Genomic DNA, 26,761 nt, shown 5'->3' with positions numbered 1-26,761 from the left:
CTTAGTGACTTGATTTTTCCACAGAAATCTTTTAAATCTTAGGCTAATTGTTCCTGAAACCCAGCATGTTTCTTTTCTTTCTTTCGTTTTTCTTTTTTTCTTGAGAGACAGGGATCTCTCTCTGTTGCCCAGGCTGGAGCACAATGGAGGAGTCACAGCTCACTGTAGCCTTGAACTCCTGGCTCAAGTGCTCCTCCTGCCCTAGCCTCCCAAGCAGCTGGGACTACAGGCACACACCACCACACCTGGCCAATCTTTTAATATTTTTTTGTAGAGATGAGGTCTCTCTGTGTTGCCCAGGCTGGTCTTGAACTCCTGGGCTCAAGCAGTCGTCTTGCCTCAGCCTCCCAAAATGCTGGGATTATAGGTGTGAGCCACCGCACCCAGCCTGGAATCCCATTTTAAATGTACTGATGGAGTTGACAATGTCAAGGAAACTTGTGTTAATTTTTAAGTTTTGTTTTTTGTATAGTGAATTGCCCAATTTTATGTTTTGTCAATCTGGGACAGACCACTAGACAAAGACCAGATTATAATTTGGGGAATTGGCTTTCTTGATCAGTTTTCAATGAAGGAAAAGTCACAATTTGTAAACTTATTTTTCACACCACCATAGTGATCATTTGATCAGTTTGTGAGAGTGGCCCATCTGGTTGGTATCTCCAAGTACAGTTATAACTGTTTTTTTTTTTCCCATTTCACCACAAAGTCTTATAACATAAACTGAAGGCAATTATATGGTTTTATTATTTATTTGTTTTAGATACAGGGTTTTGCACAGTTGCTCAGGCTGGAGGGCATTGGTGAGATTATAGCTCATTGCAGCCTCAAACTCCTGGGTTCTGGCAATCCTCACACCTCAGTCTCCCAAAGCACTGGGACTATAGGTGCATGTCACCATGTTTGGCTGCAGTTACATCTTTTTACGTTAGTGTGTGATCTTTATTGGGGCGTCTGTCAGTAGGTCCACTGTTGAACAGAGAACTAGTTAAAGTGACAAACGATGTCATTTGCTTTGCAAGTTGAGGAAATGAATATTAATCAGATATATCCACCAAAATGTAATTTTATTCATGCACTTTACCAAAGTTCCTTTCTATACAATAGTTCTTTTCTTGACTGTTCATTTTCATCATGATTTAATGAAGTCCCATCTGCTCAATTTAAGTGACCATCTCATATTTAGCCAGAATATATTGAGAAAAGTGCTGGAATCCCTCTTTTTTTTTTTTTTTTTTTTTTTTTTTTGAGATGGAGTCTTATTCTGTCACCCAGGCTGGAGTGCAGTGGTGCAATCTGCCCACTGCAACCTCTGATTCCTGGGATGAAGTGATTGTCCTGCCTCAGCCTCCCGAGTACAGTTACAGGCACCCACCACTGCGCCTACCTAATTTTTGTATTTTTAGTAGAGATGGGGTTTCACTATGTTGACCAGGCTGGTCTGGAACTCCTGACCTCAAGTGATCCACCTGCGTCGGCCCCCCAGAGTGCTGAGATTACAGGCGTGAGTCACGGCACCTGGCTCTCCTCCCATTTATTGAGGAAATCCTGTCTTAAATCATTTTGTAACAAAGTAGGGTTTAAATAAATAATTCTGAGGAATTGTACACATTGTTTTTTTTTTCAAGACTGATTTTGTGTGAAAGGTAATTCCCTAGTTATCTCCCATAGATGACTATATTTTGTGTTGTACCTGGTTCTTAAATACTCAGTCACTGAGATTTACTTAGGCCATGGTTGAGAATGTTGAATGCCTATGCTTTGGTTGAGAATTTTAAATGATCTCATAAATCTAGATTGACAAATTGTATTTTTGTATATGTGAGTTGTCCTATTGTCAGATAGCTACTTCTATTAAAGAGCTGATTACCAAGTTACGGAATTTGGATATGCAGTGAAAATTCAGCTTTTAGAAGCCACAAGAAGACCAGAATGATAGCAGAATACAATAACTGAAGTTGCAACTGCTATGAAGTCTATACTGTTTTAAAGAATGTTCTAGAAAATTGCCATTTATTTATCTAATATGTACTGTTTTTTTTTTTTTTTGAGACGGAGTCTCGCTCTGTCGCCCAGGCTGGAGTGCAGTGGCGCAATCTCGGCTCACTGCAAGCTCTGCCTCCCGGGTTCATGCCATTCTCCTGCCTCAGCCTCTCCGAGTAGCTGGGACTACAGGCGCCCGCCACCATGCCCGGCTAATTTTTTTTTTGTATTTTTAGTAGAGACGGGGTTTCACCGTGGTCTCGATCTCCTGACCTCGTGATCCGCCCGCCTCGGCCTCCCAAAGTGCTGGGATTACAAGCGTGAGCCACCGCGCCCGGCCTTGTCAACTAACACTTTAAAGTTGTATTTTTTTTATTTTATTTTTTTAAAATAAGGGCTGGGCATGGTGGCTCATCCCAGCACTTCGGGAGGCCGAGGTGGACAGATTGCTTGAGCTCAGGAGTTCGAGACCAGCATGGGCAACATGGCCAGACCCCTGTCTCTACTAAAAATTAAAAAAAAAAAAAAAAAAAGCCAGGCATGGTGGCGTGTGCTTGTGGTCCCAAGCTATTTAGGAGGCTGAGAGAGGAGGATTGCTTGAGCTGAGGTGGGGGTTGGGGATAAGGTTGCAGTGAGCTGAAGTCACACTACTGCACTCCATCCTGGGTGACAGAACGAGACCTTGTCTCAAAAAATAAATAAAATAAAATAAGATATAGCACTTGCTTTATATGAAGCAGTTCATAAAACCCATTTTGCCAGCTCAGGACTAATGAAAAACTATTTTTATTACCTATAATTAACCTAATTTAGGAAAAAGAAGCAGGCTTACGGGAAAGGCTAGCACTGAGACAAGGAAGCTCAAAAATTGCTTTCCTGAGATTAGTATTACCAGCCTCAGTATAGCATTTGAAATTGTTATTAGAATTCTTGAACCTAGTTGCTCAAATCTAGGGCTCAGTTTGTACGGGTTAAATAAGATGTCTTTTAGATTCAACATGAATATTTCCAGGGTTGCTCTAACTTCAAACATTAGATCAGCTTATTTGATAGGCTGGAGGTGTGTTATTGTGCAGAACTTGGAATGGTGGCTACAGAGGAATAAGAGATTCCATCCCACTGATACTGCCTCTCAGCTTCTCGTGTCTACTGCCCTTGTTCGGCATTATCAAAACATAGTATTCCAAAAGCTCTTTCTGTATATTTCACCTTTATATTTATAGTATCACTAAAAAAAGATTTCATTTAAATCTCTAAATTTTTTTTTTCAGAAGATTGCTGCCAAGCTTGTCCCCCTCTTGACTTTTGAGTCTTTGTCTTATTTCACACACTGAGAACAGTTACCTAATTGAGTCTTAAGATTATAAAATTCACTATTAAAAACATCTTACAATTAAAAAATACTGTTTTTAATGTAAAAAAATTATGTTTTAAATTTAGAGTTTATCACGTTTCATGGCCCAAAATAGCACATTGAGTTTTTGGCATCTTCTCGCCTGCCCATGCCAATGAAAGCCACACCATATGGTATGACTGCTGTTACTTTAGGAAACCCACACATGGCAGAGACATTGCCAGGCATGAAGCTGAGGCGCTGCTCTCATATGCTTATCTTTGTAAGCCAACATATTGACCAGGATATATTAGGATTCCAGTACATCATGGTATCCTATCAACTGAGACTTCAAACTCTTTCTCCAACAGCTTCAACATTTGGCCACATAATGAAAACACATATTCTAAACATCATGGACTCTATTACTCAACTTCAGGAAGAAGCTTTTGAATGACTACTGCAAGAAAGGAACGTACAATCTATAAGTATTTTAGTGCCCCTTAAGTTCTAGCACCCCTCCAGCACTGTGCCCTTTCTTTTTATATTATTTTAGAGATCTTGTTCTGTTGCTCAGGCTGGAGTGCAATGGTGTGATCATGGCTCATTGCAGCCTCAACTTTCCCCAGTTCAAGCAGTCTTTTCCTCTCAACCTCCCAAGTAACTGGGAGTACAGGTGCTCACCACCACACCTGGCTAATTTTTTTTTATTTTTTTTTCTTTTTGGCACAGATGGGGTTTTGCTATGTTGCCCAGGCTGGTCTTGAACACCTGGGCTTGAGTGATTCCCCCTGCCTTAGCCTCCTACAGTGGTGGGATTACAGGCATGAGCCACCATGCTCAGCCCCTTTTCCTGTTGTTCATTTATTTATTTTATTTATTTTTTTTTTGAGACAGAGTCTTGCTCTGTCACCCAGGCTGGAGTGCAGTGGCGCGATCTTGGCTCACTGCAAGCTCCGCCTCCCGGGTTCACGCCATTCTCCTGCCTCAGCCTCTCCGAGTAGCTGGGACTACAGGCGCCCGCCACCACGCCCGGCTAATTTTTTGTATTTTTAGTAGAGACAGGGTTTCACCGTAGTCTCGATCTCCTGACCTCGTTATCTGCCTGCCTCGGCCTCCCAAAGTGCTGGGATTACAAGCGTGAGCCACCGCGCCCAGCCTCCTGTTGTTTATTGTCCATTTTATAGAACAGTCATTTAGTTCATTGTGGACTTCATCCAAATGTTTCTCAAGGTTATAAAATTACTATTAAGGCTTTTTATTATAAAATTAGCAAATTCTCCTGAAAATAAAAGGTGTACAGATTTTGTTCACCAGCTTTGTCTAATCATACTTGGAACGAATATTGAACGTGCTATCCTAGCTATGCTAGGCACTATGCATAAAAAGATGGAGAAGACTGGCCAGGTGCGGCAGCTCACGCCTGTAATCCCAGCACCTTGGGAGGCCGAGGCGGGCGGATCACGAGGTCAGGAGATCAAGACCATCCTGGCTAACACAATGAAACCCCGTCTCTACTAAAAATACAAGAAGTTAGCCGGGCGTGGTGGTGGGCGCCTGTAGTCGCGGCTACTCAGGAGGCTGAGGCAGGAGAATGGCGTGAACCCGGGAGGCGGAGCTAACAGTGAGCTGAGATCACATCACTGCACTCCAGCCTGGGTGACAGAGTGAGACTCCATCTCAAAAAAAACAAAAAAAAAAAAAAAAAGAAGACAAAATTCCACCTGCAAGGAATATGTAAACAGGTTACAATACAGTACAGTACTTTACTTGAGAGATAGAAAGTACACTATGGTCATATCTTGAAGTGACTCATAAAATTAAACTTTCCAAAGACTCAAAAGGAAAATATTAAATTTTTGCAGAAGTGCTTATTAGTGTTATTGCCTGATCCATCAAGAAATGCTTAAAGCTCAGAGAGAAATGTATAAGATTGATTCATTGAACCAACATTGGTTCATTTGCTAATTGGCAAATGACTGAAAAATTAAGTGTTGTTCGGTATTATTATTTTTTTTTTTTTTTGGTGATGGAGTCTGTCACCCAGGCTGGAGTGCAGTGAGGTGATCTCAGCTCACTGCAACCTCTGCCTCCTGGGTTCAAGTGATTCTCCTGCCTCAGCCTCCTGAATAGCTGGGATTACAGGTGCCTGCCACCACGCCCAGCTATTTTTCTATTTTTAGTAGAGACGAGGTTTCACCATATTGGCCAGGCTGGTCTTGAACTCCTGACCTCATGTGATCCGCTTGTCTCGGCCCCACAAAGTGCTGGGATTACAGGCCTGAGCTACTGCACCTGGCCCTGTTTGGTATTATTTCTAAGAATTGATCATCTAATAGTCTTATGGGAATTTTTAGAGAATTGAGATTTAAATTGAGGCTAAAAAGGCCTGAAAAATTGTCCACAAAGGAAGTTGTTTGGGAGAAGCTGTTGATGTCGTTTTGACCCCAGTAAGCTGTTTTTGGAAGCCTAGATGTCAGATTTCTGTCAACCAAATAACATGGAATGCCAGTGAATGCCTAGAATTGTGTGGTAGGCCAAGCTGTGGTTACTGCCTTCAAAGAACTTTCTTAAATATAAGTGTCTGGACTGTTAGCTTAAGAAGAAGACTTCTGCCAGCGACTGCAGAGGTTTTGTGATCAACCAGGGATTTTTCATTTGAATTCAGATATTTTCAGGAAGAATTTAAAGATAGCTATAATTTGGAGCCAAATTTATACCAGCAAAATCATTTATGCCGTTGCCTGCTTTGTGATGTTATAGTTGTACCAAGTAAGAATTGGAACACAGGTTCAGAATACTTATTTTCTGGTGTCCTGTGGCAGATATTTTTAGAATGCAGAGCAGCTAAAGTGCTCGCTGTGAGTCAGGTTCTCACCCAGAAATAGATACTGACTATTGACTTTACAAAAAAAATTAGCTGGGCTTGGTGGCACACACCTATTATCCCAGCTACTCTGGAGGCTGAGGAAGGAGAATCGCTGGAATGCGAAGGTGGAAGTTGCAGCGAGCTGAGATCGAGGCACTCTGCTCCAGCCTGGGCGACAGAGCGAGACTCCATCTCAAAACAAACAGAGTTTTTTATTTCTGAATTCTTCTGTTTTGAAAATACTGTTTTAAGCCATCATCAGTGGATTAAATGAATACTTTATATCAAAAGGATACAGCTTTTGGTATCAGAGACAGTTTAAATGATCCCTCTATGGAAGTGGAAATTTTTCACAGATGTCAATGTTGTGAGTTGGTGATTATGCTATCAGAGTTTGTCAGAGGGGTTTGGAAAGATAGGACTCTTAATTTTTATGGGAGAAAGGTTGAAAAAAATGTATTTTTTCTCTCTTCATCATAGCTCAATTCAAAGCATTTTCATTCAAAGCATTTTCATGCAATTAATGATTGGCTTCTTCCAAAACATAGCACAAATTAACTGGTAGAACAGGAATTAGAGTGAACAATTCTATAGTCTTACCCTATGAGTTGTTTCCTCACTATTCCAAAAGAATGCTAAATGTGAAAAAAATATATTTGTCATAAATAGAAACTGAGCCTTAAGCCAATACACAGATGCAAGACACTTTTGTTGTGTCTGATCTATTTTGGAGGCAATTACTTATGTAAGCTAGATCTGCTTAATCTTAAATTCTAAAGCAAAATGTGATTAGTCATCTTTGGAAAAAGGATGTACTCTTCATTTTTTCTGTTTTTGTTTTTCTGAGCTTTAAGGGCAGGATGTATAATTGTATTAAATAAGCTATTGGTGAAGTAAGGAAAGGATCGATGAGGTGATTTACATTTATAGAAATTGTTTTTGTTTAATTGAGGCACTACCTCTACATCCCCCTTGGAGGCAAAGGGAACACAACAAAACCAGAAAAGTTTAGGAATTTGTTATGGCCCCAAAATGATATAATAAAAGACTGTCTTAAACCAGGGAAGTCAACTTCCTATTCTTATGCACTGTTTCTTTGTTCTGGAAGCAGGGACAGTTCTAGCAACCAGTTGAGTAAATTATTTTGCTAGGTCTAGTGTTGTCATCCTTTGCTCAGTGATAAGCCTTTGGGGAAGGAAGGCTTCTCTCTCTTTTCAAACTTCATTAAAATGGTGGGTCCAAATGATCACGTTACTCACTTCTAGTCTTGGATCCTTTTTTTTTTTTTTTTTTTTTGAGATGGAGTCTTACTCTGTCGCCCAGGATGGAGTGCAGTGTCACGATCTCAACTCACTGCAACCTCCGCCTCTCAAGTTCAAGTGATTCTCCTGCCTCAGGCTCCCAAGTAGCTGGGCTTACAGGTGCCTGCCACCATGCCTGGCTAACTTTTGTATTTTTAGTAGAGACGGGGTTTCACTATGTTGGCCAAGCTGGTCTCGAACTCCTGACCTCAGGTGATCCGCCTGCCTTGGCCTCCCAAAGTGCCGAGACTACAGGTGTGAGCCATCGTGCCTGGCCTAGTCAGGGATCCTTCTAATCATAAATTCTTACCTTTGTTTATGGCCTACACTAAAGTTTCAGAAGGTTTAAGTCAAAGCCTTGTATTTTATTTAATTAATTAATTTTTTGAGACAGAGTCTTACTTTGTGACCCAGGCTGCAGTGCTGTGGTGTGATCTCTGCTTACTGCAGTCTCTATCTCCTGGGCTCAAGTGATCCTTCCACCTCAGCGCCCCCACCAAGGAGCTAGGACTACAGGCACATGCCACCACGCTTGGCTAACTTTTGTATTTTTTGTAGAGACAGGGTTTCGCCATGTTGCTGAGGATGGTCTGGAACTCCTGGGCTCAAGCAATCTGCCCGCCTCAGCCTCCCTAAGTGCTGAGATTATAGGCGTGAGCTACAAAGCCTTGTGTTTTAGACATTAGATTCCCCAGTACTCTTCTGAAGAATAGTAATTATGATTATGAAAATTTCAAAGATACTATGGTAAGATCCGAGCGTCTTTGAAAGAATTATAGTAGTGTAGCTCAGGACTTCCTTTTATACTGCTTTGTACTACCTGGTCACAGGTGACTGTCAGGTGATTTCAATAACAAACTCAGACAAATGCATGACATTTAAGCCGAGTTACTGAAGTCATTGATCTTGCTTTATTAAAGTTGACTGGTTGGTAACAAACATTTACTTTTACAAAATTAATCAACATGAGTTTGATGTGATGAGAGAATTATGTTGACTAGAAGTGATAGGCATGAAACGTTTCCTAAGTAAAACTTAGGAAAGAGATCTTAGTTGACCAATACCCTCTTGGTTTGTTTGCATGTTAAAAGATGTCTGCATCTGAGCAGTTGAACTTAAATATAAAGGTGAGCTTAAATACAAAGGTTCTTTAGAATTTTAAAAGACATGGGTGAACAAAACCCAGACTAATCCTCTGATGTTTACTTAGAAACAAAAACCTAAATGAAATTCAAAATAGATATCTGAATCTAGATTTGTGTATAAACATTAGATTGAGAGATTAGGGTCTGGAACGGACAGAAATTCCACACACACTTTTCTGGGCTTGGAAAACTTGGTGGAGTGGGCCAGGCACGGTGTGGCTTATGCTGGTAATCCCAGCACTTTGGGAGGCTGAGGTGTGTGGATCCCTTGAGCCTAGGAGTTCGAGACCAGCCTGGGCAACATGGTGAAACCCCGTCTCTACAAAATACACAAAAATTAACCAGGCGTAGTGACATGCGCCTGTAGTCCCAACTACTAGGGAGGCTGAGGTGAGTGGGTCACTTGAGGCTGGGAGGTTGAGGCTTCAGTGAACCGAGATTGTACCACTGCGCTCCAGCCTGGGCGACAGAGCGAGACCCTGTCTCAACAAAAACAAGAATACTTGGTGGAGTGATTTAAATACTGTTTTTCCCTTAGGATTAGATCTTTCCCCCAGAATTTCCTGAATTTATTCCTTTTTTCTAGTTTATCCTAATGTGATTGAACTAATTTAAACTGAAGTTTCCTTCCTGTAGCCAAGAATCTACATATCTACAAACTTATTCCTGAAGCTGAGACTTTAATAGAACACTTCTTTTGTATTTTTTTCTTATTTTTGAGATTGATTTATTTTGGGATTGGGGCAATGCAGAATTAACACTGTTCTAGAAGTATACAATAATTATTACAATTATAGATTATATTTATTACATACTTACTACCAACATTGTGCTAGGTGCTTTACATATTTTGCTCCACTTAGGCTTATAAATGCTAAATAATGGCCGGGTGCAGTGGCTCACACCTGTAATCCCTGCACTTTGGGAGGCCGAGGCGGGAGGATCACAAGGTCAAGAGATTGAGACCATCCTGGCCCAAATGGAGAAACCCTGTCTCTACTATAAAGTACAAAAATTAGCTGGGCGTGGTGGCGCGCCTGTAATCATAAGGCTGAGGCAAGAGGGTCGCTTAAACCTGGGAGGTGGAGGTTGCAGTGAGCCTTGATCACACTGTTGCACTCCAGCCTGGGCGACAGTGAGACTCCATTTCAAAAAACCAACCAAACAAACAACAACAAAAAACAAAATTAGCCAGGCATGGTGGCGCATGCCTGAGGCAGGAGAATTGCGTGAACCCGGGAGGCGAAGTCTGTGGTGAGCCAAGATTGTGCCATTGCAATCTAGCCTAGGCAACAAGAGTGAAACTCTGTCTCAAAAAAACAAAACAAACACATGTTAAATAATTTTTCCAAGATCTTGCAGCTAGTACCTGGAAGAGCCCAAATTTGTTCCCAGATCTCTTTCCAAAATTTATGCTGCATAGCCAAACCTATAGATTGTATAGTGATGAATGCTTAGAAATACTTAGGAGTCTTTGTTTTTCCATTAATGGAGATGAACATTCTTTATTAGGGAGGTAATACATTTTCAACCATTGATATACTTATGAGATGCTTTAAAACAGTAATTCTAAAAGGATCTGCATCTGTTCTGCCCATCTCCCTTCACTTCTCCAAGCCATTTCTATAACAATATTTTCCCTTCCTTGGAAAGGTAGTCATCTGTTTTTCTGGAATTATATTAGATTTGCAATCAACTGGAGTCAAGCTGTCTTGCTTTTTATCCCATCTCCCCCCTCTTCTCACTGAAGCACAGGGAATTAGAATTTTTTCAGGTCGTGTAGTGATCCCTGGCTCAGGTGGAGTACCATCAGCAGGATTCTCCCGGTCTTTTGTGCTTTGTACTTTGTTTTCAAAATCAGTTAATTTCATAATAGAAAATTAGCACTTTAAAAGGCACAGATGTGATTTGGAGATTATGGGTAATTCTTAGATTGCATCTTTGTTAATATTTACATTAGTTTATCAGTATTTCCCAAACTATAATATAGTTTGATATAGTGGTAATTATTGATGTGTACCTTTTTTCTACCAACTGTAGAATGATGTTATCTAAGCAAGAAGAAATGTAGGGACTTTTTGAGGATATTATCAGATTTTTATGCACATTACTAACATTTGCAAACCCAGAAGACTCCAGTTTTTTGTCTGTTTTTTTAGAGATAAGTTCTCACCGTGTTGTCCAGGCTGGCTATTCACAGGCTCTAAAATAACACATTACTGCCTCCGACTCCTGGTCTCAAGAGAGCTGTCCACCTCAGCCTCCCAAGTAGCTGGGACTGCAGGCATGTGCCACTGAGCCTGGCCTGATTCTGTTTTTAAAATATATTAAATTTTTTTCCCAATTTAGCCCTGGTCTCTTTCTTTGAGCTATGCGTCTTTCAGAATTGTGCAGTGAAGTGTGCTGTCTTAATTCAGATGGAAGTCCACTTCCTGAATCCAAGCTGTACTCTTCAGAAGCATCAGTAGTTTGCACTGAGTTATACAGAAAGAGTTCTGCACATTCTGGCAGCTCAGCCCTATTTGCTCTTGCTTAGGCCAGTTCAAGTAAACAATGCACTCACCACGGGTCAGTATGGAAGAGTTGTGGCATGTGCAGGTTCTAGGGTCTGGGGCATGAGAAATTATATTTATTTTCAGGACTTCTTTGCATCGTGTAATCTTACATCCCTCATTTGTATTTTGTTTTCAAAATTATAGAAATAACATAGTTGGATTGGTAGTATGAGCTGCATTGACAGAATCATTCCAGATTTACTGGTTGTAAACATTAATGGTGTTGTCAGATGTCTGGAAATTTTTTCTTTTAGTCTAGTTTTTCCTTCCTTCCCTTCCTCTCTCCCTCCCCCCCCCCCCCCTTCCTTCCCTCCCTCCCTCCCTTCCTTTTTTTTTTTTTTTTTGACAGAGTTTCGCTCTTGTCGCCCAGGCTGGAGTGCAATGACACAATCTTGGCTCACTGCAACCTCCACCTTCTGAGTTCAAGTGATTCTCCTGCCTCAGCCTCCCAAAGTAGCTGGGATTACAGGTGCCTGCCACCATGCCCACCTAATTTTTTTGTATTTTTAGTAGAGATGGGGTTTCACCATGTTGGCCAGGTTGGTCTTGGAACTCCTGACCTCAGGTGATCCACCCGCCTCGGCCTCCCAAAGTGCTGGGATTACAGGTGTGAGCCACCGCACCCAGCCTAGTCTAGTTTTCTACTTTGCATTTAGCTATAGTAGCTACTGATTTGACAAATTTGTACCTTTGTTCAGCTGTCCCAAATCATGTGACAGGGCAAAGAAAGGAAGAATATAAAGGATGCCATATCAAAGTTGATAATTCTGTTCATTATTCATACAGTGCCCTTCAGTGAATTTTTTTTGCCCTGCATATAACTCCCATGTAGAAGTTAGCTATACTATTCAAACCAGATCATCAGATGGTTAATGTGCTTTTCTTAGAGGAGAACTGTCAGTCTAGGACTCTAAGAGGGAAGATTGCTACCTGCTATGTCCCAGAGGATGTAAATATATCATATTGCCTCCCTGCCACCACCCCTTTGAAATAGATACTGAAAGGGGGAAAAATAGGAAAATATGAACTGGGAAAGTGTATCATTAAACTCCCCGGCTTTCCCAGCCGTGAAGATGTATTCTAAATATTTTCTGGGGTGTCTATGTATATCCTAAACTGGGATGACCTTTTATTTTTTTTCTTTTTTTACACATGGTATAAAAATTTTAAAGTGCAAAGAGTATGTAGTAAAAAGTCTTTTTAGGTATCCTTTCAGAAATAATCTATACACATACAATAAAACATGTGTCATGTATTTTGAATTCTTATTCTTTGCCTGTATGAAGCATGGCCTCTTGGATAGCAGTAACGTTTTTGTTGTTTAAAATGGTTAGATTTTATACAGAGGATGAAAGGCCAGTGGTCGCATATATTTGCAAAGCCTTCTATAATATTTGAAGGCCTTCTACATAACTTTTCTCCTGATGCTTATAACAGCCCCATGAGGTAGGTAAAGCAGGATTTACCTCTTTTATCTACACAAAATTTGAAGCTTAAAGAATGTTATGCGATAAATGTGCAGTGGAACTAGAATCAAAACCAAGTCTTTGGCTGTTATTCCAGAATTCTTTTTTCCATTTTGCCTCTCAAACATGATAGCTTGAGGGGATCCATTATCTTGTATCTTCTTTTATGAGATGTGAAAAATACCATGAGTAGCTAATTTTAGAATTTTTTTTTTTGAGACAGCCTTGCTCTGCCACCTAGGCTGGAGTGCAGTGGTGCGATCTTGGCTCACTGCGACCTCTGCCTCCCAGGTTCAAGTGATTCTTCTGCCTCAGCCTCCCGAGTAGCTGGGACTATAGGCACGCGCCACCACGCCCAGCTAATCTTTGTATTTTTAGTAGAGACAGGGTTTCACCATGTTGGCCAGGCTGGTCTCGAACACCTGACCTTGTGATCTGCCCGCCTCGGCCTCCCAAAGTGCAAGGATTACAGACATGAGCCACCGCACCTGGCAGAAGAATTTTTATATTGTATTTTGGTAGTAGTAGTGTGGTAGTTACAACCTCACAGTTCAGAAATATGACCTTTTTGATGTATTTCCTACAAAGCAGTTTATAAACATTAGTACCACTTTCATTACATGTGGACACCATAACTGACTTTATTCAGGCAATTGAGCAGTGAAAACAAGGCCTTTTATCTCTTGATAGCTGTGTGCCTGCCATGGCTAGGAGCCAAAGGGATAAACCTGTCCAAGGTTCTTCCCCTCGATGCCAAAGTGGAATCTGAACAAGCATTTGATAGAGTGCCTGACTCTGTTTCCTTCCCCCATAATTTAGGTAAAAATGCTTAACACCAGCACCAAACTGTATTCTAGATTTCTAAGTCATCTCCTAGGGAGAAAAAATGAGTGGTGGGAGGAAAAAGTTTTCAGATAGTAGACTGTCATGGGGATGATTTTTTAGTCTCAATAGACTTAAAAACTCTTGTCATTGCAAAACAATCCTTAATGTTTCTTAAATGTTAGGCAGTCCCAGATGGGAATTTGATGAAAAGATTGGCTGAGCTCTGTATATGAAAAGAAATATCTCTAAATGTTCCCCTGAAGGGATGGCCTATCTCCTATAGTTTATAAGCACCTTGTTTCTAATTCCTGATAGTAAAATAAATGGGAAATATAAGGAAAGAGTTTACATTTTTTTCATACACAGTAGAAAAAAATTACGTTTTTGTAATTTACATTTTATAAAATTTACAGTTTATACTTACAAAATTTACATTTAATACTTTATAAAATTTATGTATTTATTTTTATATTCATGGGTTAATAAAGATTATAATCCACTGCAAAAGTCATTACATTTGCCATAATGTAATGATTCAGTTTTTGTTCAGTAACTAAATTGCCATATATATATATATAAAACTATTTTTTATTTGTTTATTTTTTCACTCACAGGTCAACCATGAACTATATTCTTATTTGTTATTTCTTATTTCCTGCTCTGGGCATAGAAGATGAGAAATTATACTAATTTGAGTATTTCCATTTGGTCAGTTTAACTAGTGTTGTTAGAGTTTTCTTAAACAAAAATAAGATGTAATTTGACTTCTCAAAGTAAAGTTTGGGGCAGAGCATCTTCTCTAGAGAGGTGGATCTTTCTGTCAGGGAGTCAGGAGTTACTCAGTCTTTTTTGGGGGGTGGAGGGAGGTCAACCATTAAGTCCAAAGCAGTGGTTTTGAGTAATTAGCAATTGCTGTGTGTTTTCATATTTTCAGAATAGGGATATAACCTCACTGAAGATGACTTAATTAGTACTTGACAAAGCTAAAAGTCCTGTCAGTATATTTATACCTATGAGTAAGTATGCTCTCTGAGTCATTCTGCTAATTCCCACTGTAAAATACATATACCCTTTTATTTTATTAGATTTAAAGGACATTGAGGAGATTTTTCATTTTAAAGGTACGAGACAAGTTTTAACCTCAACATAGCCCACTCACTGTTCTATATTTATGTGAGACCTTATAAGAACCAGGGATTAATGGGTTCTAATTTGTCTGTGAGGGTCTTGCCCCATCTATCTTTAAAACTTAACGTGTTCCTATAGGAGTGAGTAACTATATAATATTTGACAACTGTTATCCCACCGTCCACTTGGAAAGCACACAAATAATAAAAGTAAATCAAATTATCACACTGCGTTTAGCATGACATCTTAATTTGAACTATGAGAAACCATTATTGGACCAACGTTGGGATTTTTACTAAAGCCTTGTAGTTGTCCTAGCACGTATTAGGAGATGCCAAATGAATAAGCCTAAGAGTGATTGTCGTGGCGTCCCTCACTTTCTCAGCCATCAGCACAGAATGTGCCTTTCTAACGCCACCCACAGCCTAGTGCTCCACCCTGCACAGCCTACCTCTCATCTGCCTCAACCTGCACATAGCATCCTTAACCAAACCACAACTGCCTTTAAGACTTAATTCATATGTACCCTCCATGAAACTTTCTCTGACTGACTTTATTGCCATACTCATCTCATAGGGTTAGTGGTGCTTTTTTCCTTCTTTAAAATATCAAGTCCTCCTTTCCCCCTAAAAACTCCACATTCAGCCTTGTATGATGATTAGATATGCACTTGAGAACCAGCTTCTGTATCTCATGTCTTTTTAAGAAAAAAAAAAAAAAAAAAAAAAAAACTTAGAATCTCCCGTTGGACCTGTACAGTAACTCCTTTTTGAAAAGGTAGTTGAATGTTAAAGACTTAAATAAAAGCAGCTACACAACTCTTTAGTGAATCAGAACATTGTTGGAAGGCATAAAGCCTGTGCTGATCACTGTCCTTTTGGAAAAACAATACTCAACCACTATCCCTGGGTACAAATAAGAAAAATAAATCTGATAGAGCCAGAATAAGGCACTAAGAGGAAAGCAGTTCTAAACCTGAGGATTGAGATTCCATTTAGACTTGCTCAGGAGAGTTTCCCAGGGGTAAAAGATTGGGTTTATTTTGTTAGAGACCAGCTACATTCATTGTCATTGGGGCTTTGGACCAGGTTAATAAATGAAGTGTTCGGTTGATGGGAAGTTACTGGGTTCTTAATGAATAAACTCCCAGAAGACTTGACTTAATACTGCAGCAGAGTCTCCAATCGAAAGGAGGCATTAGGTTATCGCTGCCTTCAAATTTTTCTAAGGCTGTAAAAGCACTGATACTGTTGGCATCTTTTGTTTGTTTTCTCCTGGGGGATTCAAAAACAAAGTCTATTGTCACTTAATTTAGTGCCAGGTATCTTAGAAAAAGGACCCCTATTCCTTGATGTGATCTGACGTAGTTCAACTTCAGTGGAAACTGTAGAATGTTCCATATTTTAGACAACATCCAACTCCCAAGCATTTCTGTTTCAAAAACTGGGACACCTTCCCAGATAGCTTTATGAATCCTTTAATTTCTGCTGCCAGACTCATTAACTCAGCCTATTCACCTTGGGGAAATCATAGTTCCAGACTTTCTGTAAAAACCTTCCTCCTAAGTGAATGTGGTAGTTGATTTGAGAACATTCAGACTCAAGCTTTTCAGTAGTTTATTCTGAAACCTGTTTGTTGTGACTTTGACTAGGAGAGAATAATTAAGGTGAAACAGTAGTAACCATCATAATATACAAATTAGCTACATTAAAAAAACTTGAAATTGACTAAGTACATTTTTAAATTCCATATCTCAGATTTTATGGACTCATAAAGCTGGCAAGAACCACAACCAGTGTTTGACCAGTATTTCTTAATTTTTTCTTGTCTCGTGGATCTTTTTGAGATTGTGATAGCTGTTGTGGATATTCTTCTCAGAAAAATATACATACACACAAATGCTTGCATTCAATTTCAAGATATCTCAGACTCCCAAAGCCTGTTCATGGATTCCCATTCTAGTTCAAAGCCTGTTGTTAGGGGTTTAGAGAAGTTAAGTGATGTACCTAAAGTCACACAGCTTCTATTGCTAAGTACTATAGAAAAGTGGCAGACTTCTTTTTTGTTTTCTGTTTTTTGTGGGGTATTTTGTTTTGTTTTTTGACCATTTCCTGATATACTCATCATGTTCTTTATTGAAGTCAAGCAGGTGTCTTCAAGTACTTGGTGCTTTTCCCTTTACTGCCTTTGTTTGCCATATCATTTATACAGCATTACCCAAGTTCCTTCTCTGTTTTAGTCACTGATGCATTGGGATGGGGATGTGCTAAATTCTCTTCATTTTCTCATTCTTCCGTTTATAATAGTTTACTTATTGATACTAACATATGCTATGTCAGGAATCACTTCTCTCATATTTGGTCATTAAATTAGCAGCTATTATGCTTTTCATAACTTTTTTTCTTACAGTTTTCCATAGTAAGAGGACAGTTTTATTTCCAATGAGTAAACACTTGATGTAAGAGATCCTTCTTTTTGAAGCCCAGACTTCTATCTCCAGAATAAGGAGTAGCTGATAATGTGACATAGCTCAGCTTCTAATTTGATGCCTCCACAGGCTAGGAGCCAGCACTTTGCCCCTGGTTTGAAGAATGCAGGTAGAAGTGGGAATCTTAATGACGAGAAGAAGTTTTTTTCCTCTATCTTGGTCATGTTCTTCCTATCATTTGAAAAATTAGTAACCATCCCCCCAGTAGATACATATTAATAAATTAGTTACACCCATGTTATATGCATTATAAAAATACATTAAAACATAAATTAAAGGATAAGCTTTTTTAAAAACAGAACCTCTGTTATTTTCTTCCTGACCCCCAAGGGATCGTGTAGTAACTTCTTCCTTGAGGAATCACTCCACTCCTTTTTGGAGATCACTCTTCTAATTCTTTAGGCCTGTCTCAAGTCCCTCCTCTTGCTTGTTTGATTTCACTATTTTAACTGTACAACTGGATTGTAAACAACTTGAGATTAGAGACCAGATAGAATCTTGTCTTTGTATCGTGCAACAATGCCTAGCACAATTTTGAGTTCATCATCATTATTCAATATATACTTGTTGGCTAATTTCTTGGGATCATCTCAGAGCATTATTTCACTAATTATTGCCAAAGAGGAAGAAAAAAAATCCTCAATTTTATCTTATTTTAGTAATTCTGGGTGTTATTCCTCATGCTATTCATCTTCTAGGATTAGAGACAAGTGAGCCTGTCTGCACTTAAAGTTTTGTGGAAATAGATGTACTATATCTGATGAAGTGGTTTAATTGGGATATAATGAGAATGGTGCAGTATGAGAACCCAACCTGAATCAGCACCCCCATCTGTTTTCGTTCCTTGAGATTTCTGTTCATTGGTTCTTTATCACGTGACTGAGTGCTGAAGCATAGTGTTTTCTTTTTATTTATTTATTATTTTTATTTACTTTCTCGAGTTCATTTATTCTGACATTATTGATGCACCCACCATTCCCAGGGTAGTATAAAATACTCCTTTGTATTTTATATTTTGTACTCTCTGTTCTGTTCCTCTAAGTCACCACTGTGTTCTTGGATTCTAAAAACCCTTCTAAATTTCTGAAATTAATTGTTCACAATTATGCTTAACAATTCTTCATAGCGATTTGGTTCCATCAATCTCAAAGACCTAATATCATAACCTTGTTCTTACGGCATTCCTATTGTGTCATCTTTTCTTTCTGCGTAGAGAAACTAAACCTAGGAAAAGGCTGGGCGTACTGGCTCATGCCTGTAGTCCCAGCACTTTGGGCAGCTGAGGCAGGAAGATCACTTGAGACCAGAAGTTGAGATCAGCTTAGGCAACATAGCGAGACCCGGTCTGTACAATAAAATTTTAAAAAATTAACCAGCTATCATGGCACATGCCTTTAGTCTCAACTACTAGGGAGGCTGAGGCAGGAGGATCAGTTAAGCCCAAGAGGTGGAGGCTGTATTGAGCCATAATGGTGCCACTGCCCTTCAGCCTAGCAACAGAACAAGACTCTATCTCAAAACTAAATGAATGAATGAATGTAAAAATAAAACCCATTTATAGTCAGTTGCAAATCAAGATAGCAAAAGAGATGAAAAGCAAGCACTGGTGTCCAGATTTGCACTTTTGTGTCTCCATGGATTATGTCATTTCTTCATGAAAGGTACAGTAGTGCTCTGTGCTTTCCAATATAATTCACTAATTTTAGATCATAGCTGTTACAGGTTCTAATTTAAAGGCTTTGATATTTTTATTTTACTTGTTTGATAGATATATTAGTCATTTTTTCTTCATAACAGACACCCTCAAAATTTCATGGGCTTAACTTGAGGCTTGTTTTTCTTGCCCATGGGTTATTCGAGATGGCTTTGCTTCAGGCTACAGGTTGAGGGTTAAGTTCAGGTCTGCTCCACATGCATATTATTTTGAAAATTCTCCAATGCTGTAAATTTCTTTCAAGAATGCCCCTTTAATCCAAATTTGTTGTTTAGTAGAAATGAGTATAAGTAGAGAAGATTGTGATATTAATTGCCTTCCATCCCTTGTTTGAGAAAGAACTAGAATTGCTAATTGACTGGGAAAACTTGAAGGATAGATTTTAAAAGGATAGTGTAGAAAACTGCCTAAGAAAAAGCATTCTTGTAAATAAACTATTAAGAGATATAAGTTGAACTTCAAATTGAGATGGTGGGAACAGAGTTAAGCTAGGTTGACTCAGCGTGGAGGCTGATTTCTGAGACTGAGAAAGGCACCTTAAAAAGGCATTTAAGTATTTGCTATTAGACAAGTAGGGAGAAAGTACAAAAGTACTGTGTTATATAATCTTATGATTACCTAGCAACCTAATTAAAGTCAATTTTAATATATGTTGTAAGTATAAAAATGAGTTTGTATGTTGCTAATGCCTACTGAATTCTGCAGTGGAATTAATAATTCCATAGGGAAACCTTTTTCTTCTTGAAATAATGCTGGGTGTGGCTACTTGATGTGTTCTATTTTCTTTATTGCCTTATCTTTATCCTTGAATAGAAACGTCTATTTATTTTATTTTATTTTTATTTATTTATTTTTTTTTTGAGACAGAGTCTCGCTCTGTCACCCAGGCTGGAGTGCAGTGGCGCGATCTCGGCTCACTGCAAGCTCCGCCTCCCGGGTTCACGCCATTCTCCTGCCTCAGCCTCTCTGAGTAGCTGGGACTACAGGCGCCCGCCACCACGCCCCGCTAATTTTTTGTATTTTTAGTAGAGACGGGGTCTCACCGTGGTCTCGATCTCCTGACCTCGTGATCCGCCCGCCTCGGCCTCCCAAAGTGCTGGGATTACAAGTGTGAGCCACCGCGCCCGGCCTATTTATTTTAAAACTAGCATGTTTTGCTACTTAAATTCATAATATTTAAGTTATAGGCACACAGAATTCACTTTATATAAACAGATTAGAATACTACGGAAACTCAAAATAAATTGTGCTTTTTTTTTTTTTTTTTGAGACGGAATCTTGCTGTGTTGCCCAGGCTGGAGTGCAGTGACATGGAGTGCAGTGGTGCAATCTTGGTTCACTGCAAGCTTCGCCTCCCAGGTTCACGCCATTCTCCTGCCTTAGCCTCCAGAGTAGCTGGGACTACAGGCACCCGCCACCACGCCCGGCTAATTTTTTTGTATTTTTAGTAGAGACAGGGTTTCACTGTGTTAGCCAGGATGGTCTTGATCTCCTGACCTTGTGATCCACCCACCTCGGCCTCCCAAAGTGCTGGGATTACAGGCGTGAGCCACCGCGCCCCTCCTCAAAGTTCATTTTATCTCTGGTGTGTGTATCTGGCTTTACAAAGCAAATGTATCCATAGGAATATATTTCCAAATGTTTTTGTAAAAAAACTTTTTGTTATGAATTGTAGACTCACAGGAAGTTTCAAAAACAGTACCTAGAGATCTTATGTACCCGTCACGTAGTTTCTCCCAATGGCAACATTAGGCCAATTTAAAAATCATTGATGGGGGCTGGGAACGGTAACTCATGTCTGTAATCCCAGCTGTTTGGGAAGCTGAGGTGGGTGGATCACTTGAGCCAAGAGTTCGACACCAGCCTGGGCAACATGGTGAAACCCCGTCTCTATAAATAATACCAAAAAAATTAGCTGGGCTTGGTGACATTGCGCCTGTAGTCCCAGCTACTCGGGAGGCTGAGGCCAGAGGATCACTTGAGCCCGGGAGGTTGAGGCTGCCGTGAGCCATGATTGTGCCACTGCACGGCAGCCTGGGTGACAGTGAGACCCTGTCTCAAAAAAAATAAAAAATAAATAAAAAAAATTGAGTGACTTTCTCTGCACTCTATAATAAATAAATTATAAAGTGTCCTGTAGGGATCCTTATGTCATTGTTGCTTTATTTATTGCTTTAGCATATTCTTCTCCATTCTCCCCATCTTCACATTGAACCATTGATTGGGAAGGGGTTAAGTCTCACGTACCTTTCTGGTACATTTCTCCCCAACAGCCTAAAAGATATGCAAGCTCCATTTTACTGCTTATGTTGAAGAAGCATATTTGGTTGAATATTCAGATTTCTTGTTTTGAGTTTATTTTGGTGGTGTTTGAAAACTTGAAAGGTTCTATATATATATATATATATATATATTTTTTTTTTTTTTTACATCATCTCTTCTTTTTTTTTTTTTCTTCTAGCCTGAAAATGAAATTTCTTCAGACTGCAATCATGTAAGTATGGATTTTCTGTGATGCGCCATATGTGCTTTATAGATACGATGACAGATTTTGAGATGCTCTTCCTGTTGTTCTGGGAAGTGCTATGTTTTCTTACAGTCTTAATCTTAAAAGGACGACAAACTTTAAGGACCCTGGTAAAATAAACAAATAACCCTTCATTGTAGAAGCCTGCAGGTTCTCCCAAATAATATTTATGTACTTAAATTTTTCTTCAGTTACAGCTACCATGTGAAAATAATTCTCTGCTTATCAAGTTTACAACTTTAGAATTGCCTATTTTAAAGTTCTCTCATTTACTTATCACACAGTCATCTTCTATTTGCCAAACACTATAGTAGCACATTAAAAGGAGACTGATGTGAAATCAACTCTGTGCAAAAAGTTGCTTTGGTAGAAGTCTATACAGAAGACATTGGAGACACAAAAATGAATTTTGTCCAGGTGAGTTGATGTCAGGAAAGGCTTAATAATGGAGATGAGGCCAGACATGGTGGTTCACGCCTGTAATCCCACCTGTTTGGGAGGCTGAGGCAGGTGGATCACTTGAGACCAGGAGTTTGAGACCAGCCCAACCAACATGGAGAATCCTGTCTCCACTAAAAAAAACAAAAAACAAAAATTAGCTGGGCATGGCAGTGCATGCCTGTAATCCCAGCTACTCTGGAGGCTGAAGCAGGAGAATCGCTTGAACCCAGGAGGCAGAGGTTTCATTGAGCCAAGATGGTGCCACTGCACTCCAGCCTGGGCAACAGAGCTAGACTTTGTCTTAAATAAATAAATAAATAAAGGTGACACTTGATCTGGGTCTTAGAAGAGGCGTCTATATGTGGCAAAAGTCACTCTATCACATTATAGAAGATAGATGGGACCGGATGCTGTATAAGCAGAGACAAATTGGCTATTTAGGTTGACTACTTATTCTTATGAAAACCTAGGTAAGTCAAGTACAAAATAAAACTAGAAGAGTACTAGAAGATTAGAGGGAAGGCTTTTCTAACTATGACACAACCCCAAAAGATGTTTTAAAAATATATGTCTGCATCTGTATCTGATTACATTAAAAGCTTTCTCCCCAAAAAATGTTTTGTAAAAAAGTATTTGCAATGCAAATGAAAAGGACTATATTTGTTAATAGAAAGTGCTATTAATAAACATAACAGACATGAATAGAATGTTTACAGGAAAAGAAAAAGACGTCCAATAAACAATAAAAAGTTTATTCTCCCTTAGAATCAAAAACATAAAAATTCAACAAGAAATGAGTGCACTATTGTCATCCATTTGATTAGCAAATATCAAAAATTTGATAAATGGGTACGCACCTGTTCTCCCAACTACTGGGGAGGCTGAGGCTGGAGGACCCCTTGAGCCAGGAGTTTGAGGTAGCAGTGACCTATGATCACAAAATTGCACTGCAGCCTGGGTAACAAAGCGAGATCGCCATCTCTTAACAAGAAAAAAAAAAAAAAAAGGATAAATACACATTATTGATAAGGATGTGTATATCTAAGTATTCTCTAGCCCATAGATCAAAAAACTACAACACATAGGCCAAATCCAGTCTACCTGTTTTTACACATAAAATTTTATTGAAACAGCCACACCATTTATTTATGTATTGCCAGTGGCTGCTTTTCACACTAGGATGGCAAAGTTGAGTGACTGCAACAGTGACTATAGGTCCCTCAGAACCGTTACTTTCTGGCCCTCTGCAGAAGTTTGCTGAACCCTGTTCAAGCCTATGTATGGGAATAAAAACAAGCTATAAAACAGTCAACCTAAAATGCATATGTTTTGACCCAGCATTTCTACTTCTATGAATTTATGGATAGTTAAAAGAATGGATAGAGATGTGTCTATAAAAGGATGTTTGTTGTGGCATTATTTATAAAGCAAAAGATTAGGGGAAAACCTCAAAATCCATCAATAGACTGAATCTGACAGAAGAGAAACCCAGAAAAAAGTTGATGTGTGCCTTGGAACTCTCAAAGAGCCAGCCGGGCACAGCGGTCCACACCTGTAATCCCAGAATTTTGGAAGGCTGAGGTGGGTGGATCACCTGAGGTCGGGAGTTTGAGACCAGCCTGGCCCACATAGTGAAACCCCTCTACTAAAAATAAAAAAATTAGCCAGGCGTGGTGGCACACCCCTGTAATCCTGGCTACTCGGGAGGCTGAAACAGGAGAATCGCTGGAACTGGGGAGATAGAAGTTGCAGTGAGATCATGCCACTGCCCTCCAGCCTGGGTGACAGAGTGAGACTCCGTTTCAAAAAAAAAAAAAAAAAAAAAAAAAAAGAACTCTCAAAGAGCCAAGGAATAGGAAGGATATGATACTGCTGAAAATGGGGGACAAATAGTATCCAAAAAACAGGAGATTTGGTGGAAGGTCTATGTAAGAAGCAGTCAGGACTCTTTAGAGAACAATTATATAACCCAGAAATTCTATAATATAGCATTCATAATGTCCCGCATGCTATCAGAAATGGCTGGATATGAGAAGAAGCAGGAAGATACCAAGAGATAAAGTAGCCAACAGAGAGAGATTCAGAGAAGAGATAATTCATATATTGGAATTATTAATAGCAGACAAGGACTTCAAATAACTAATAAAATAGAGGAAAATAAAATATTTTCCTATAAATAAAATAGAGGAAAATTAAAATGGATGAAAATATGAAGTATTTCAACAGAGAATTAGTCTTTATTAAGAAAATCAATTAGACATTTTTGGACTAAATATAATTTCAGAAATTAAGAACTTACGGGTAGTTTTAAAAGACAGCTTTAGTGGACATAAAAACAGATTCATGGCCAGGTGTGGTGGTTCACGCGTGTAATCCCAGCACCTTGGGAGGCTGAGGCAGGCGGATTACTTGAGGTCAGGAATTCAAGACCAGCCTGTTCAACACGGTAAAAAACCCCTATCTACTAAAATTACAAAATCAGCTGGGCGTGGTGGCAGGTACCTGTCATCCCAGCTACTCAAGAGACTGAGGCAGGAGAATTGCTTGAACCTGGGAAGTGGAGGTTGCAATGAACCAATATTGTACCACTGCACTCCAGCCCTGGGCAACAGAGCGAGATTCTGTCTCAAAAAAAAAAAAAAAAAAAGTGAGGGGGGCAGACAGAATGGGATAGAAGCAGTATTTGAAGAAATAATGGCCAAGATGTTTTTCCAAATCTAATGAGAGGCATTAACCCACAAATTCAACAAACTTAGTGAATTTCAAGAGAAATCCATACTCACTTAACAATTTTTTTTTTTTTTTTTTTGAGACAGAATCTCGCTCTGTCACTGAGGCTGCAGTGCAATGGTGTGATCTCGGCTCACTGAAACTTCTGCCTCTGGGGTTGAAGTGATTCTCCTGCCTCAGCCTCCTGAGTAGCTGGGATTACAGATGCCCACAACCACGCCCAGCTAACTTTTGTATTTTTAGTAGAGACGGTTTCACCATGTTGGTCAGGCTGGTCTCGAACTCCTGACCTCAAGTGATCCACCCGCCTCGACTTCCCAAAGTGCTGGGATTATAGGCATGAGCCACCATGCCCAGCCTAAACACATTATTAACAATCTGCCAAAACGAAAAGATAAAAAGAAAATTCAACAAGCAGGCAGAGAAAAAGAGACATTCTCTTGAGGGAAGGAAAATAACAACTGGCTTCTCAACAAAGCAAGCAGTAGAAACTAGAGACAAATGAAACAACAAATGTAAAATGCTGAGAGAAAATGCCAACATGGAATTCATATCCAGCAAAAAACATCCCTTTAAAAAATGAAAATACGCCAGGCACCATGGCTCACCCCTGTAATCCCAGCATTTTGGGAGGTAGAGGCAGGCAGATCGCTTGAGGCTAGGAGTTGAAGACCAGCCTGGCCAACATGGTGAAATCCCGTCTCTGTTAAAAATACAAAAATGGCCAGGTTTGGTGGCTCACGCCTGTAATCCCAGCAGGCAGATCACTAGGTCAGGAGATCGAGACCATCCTGGCTAACACGGTGAAACCCCGTCTCTACTAAAAATACAAAAAACTTAGCCAGGTGTGGTGGTGGGCGTCTGTAGTCCCAGCTGCTAGGGAGGCTGAGGCAGGAGAATGGTGTGACTCCGGGAGGCGGAGCTGGCAGTGAGCCAAGATCGCACCACTGCACTTCAGCCTGGGTGACAGAGCGAGACTCCATCTCAAAAAAAAAAAAAAGATTAACCACCTCACCTGTAATCCCATCTACTTGGGAGGCTAAGGCACAAGAATCACTTGAACTGGGGAGGAAGAGGTTGCAGTGAGCTGAGATCCCACCACTGCAATCACCCCTGGCCGACACAGCAAGACTGTATCTCAAAAAAAAAAAAAAAAAAATAGGTGTTATCAGACAAGCAAAAGCTGAGAATATTCATCTCCCAAATTTGCACACTGTGACAAATCCTAAATTCTTGAAGGTAAAAGGATCACAAATTGAAGCACAGAAGTAGGAGCACTAGAAGAGAAAAATAATTGATACATATGACTATTATTCTTTCATTCTTTAAGATAACTGACTTGGCCAGGCGCAGTGGCTCACGCCTGTAATCCCAGCACTTTGGGAGGCCAAGATGGGTGGATCACCTCAGGTCAGGAGTTCGAGACCAGCCTGGCCAACATGGTGAAACCCCATCTCCACTAAAAATATAAAAATTAGCTGAGCGTGATGGTGCGCACCAGTAATCCCAGCTACTCAGGAGGCTGAGGCATGAGAATCACTTGAATCCGGGAGCTGGAGGTTGCAGTGAGCCGAGATAACGCCATTGCACTCCAGCCTGGGAAAAAAAAAAAAAAGAACTGACTTAAGCCAAAACAATAACAGTATGCTTTCAGATTATAACATGTAGAATAAAATATATGACAACAGTTGGCCGGGCACGGTGGCTCACGCTTGTAATCCCAGCACTTTGGGAGGCTGAGGCAGGCAGATCACGAGGTCAGAAGATGGAGACCACGGTGAAACCCTGTCTCTACTAAAAATACAAAAAATTAGCCGGGCATGGTGGCGGACACCTGTAGTCCCAGCTACTCAGAGAGGCTGAGGCAGGAGAATGGCATGAACTCGGGAGGCGGAGCTTGCAGTGAGCCGAGATTGCGCCACTGCACTCCAGCCTGGGCGGCAGAGCGAGACTGTCTCAAAAAAAAAAAAAAAAAAAAAAACAGACAACAGTAGCACAAAGGGTGGGTAGGAATAAAAATATAATTTTACTTTGGAATATTCTTATATTGTATATGAGGTAGCATAATATCAATTCAATTTGGACTGTGACCAAGTTAAGGATGTATAATCAGGGTACAGATTTGTTTCACATAATGATTGTTCAGTTAATGGTATTTAGCCATCATGACTCTTACAAGTTAATAGCACTTTACGCAAAACACAGAATAGCACTTTAAGCAAAACACACTTTACGCAACACAGAATATTGTGTTGA

General features: G+C 39.8%; 1 protein-coding gene across 2 annotated transcripts in view; it reads left to right on the top strand.

Annotated features, from left to right (window-relative positions):
* GLG1 (golgi glycoprotein 1) overlaps positions 1-26,761 on the top strand; it is a 163,212-nt gene that overhangs the window by 55,474 nt on the left and 80,977 nt on the right. For both annotated transcript variants that reach the window (XM_058441209.1, XM_032157894.2), the window contains exon 2: positions 21,269-21,301. In XM_058441209.1, coding sequence (XP_058297192.1) covers positions 21,269-21,301 — 33 coding nt within the window. The remainder of the gene's footprint in view (positions 1-21,268; positions 21,302-26,761) is intronic.

Source organism: Hylobates moloch, unplaced genomic scaffold (assembly GCF_009828535.3).
Source record: "Hylobates moloch isolate HMO894 unplaced genomic scaffold, HMol_V3 SCAFFOLD_6, whole genome shotgun sequence".
In the NCBI taxonomy this organism is placed as follows: domain Eukaryota; kingdom Metazoa; phylum Chordata; class Mammalia; order Primates; family Hylobatidae; genus Hylobates; species Hylobates moloch.
This window is presented reverse-complemented; position numbering and strand designations above follow the sequence as displayed.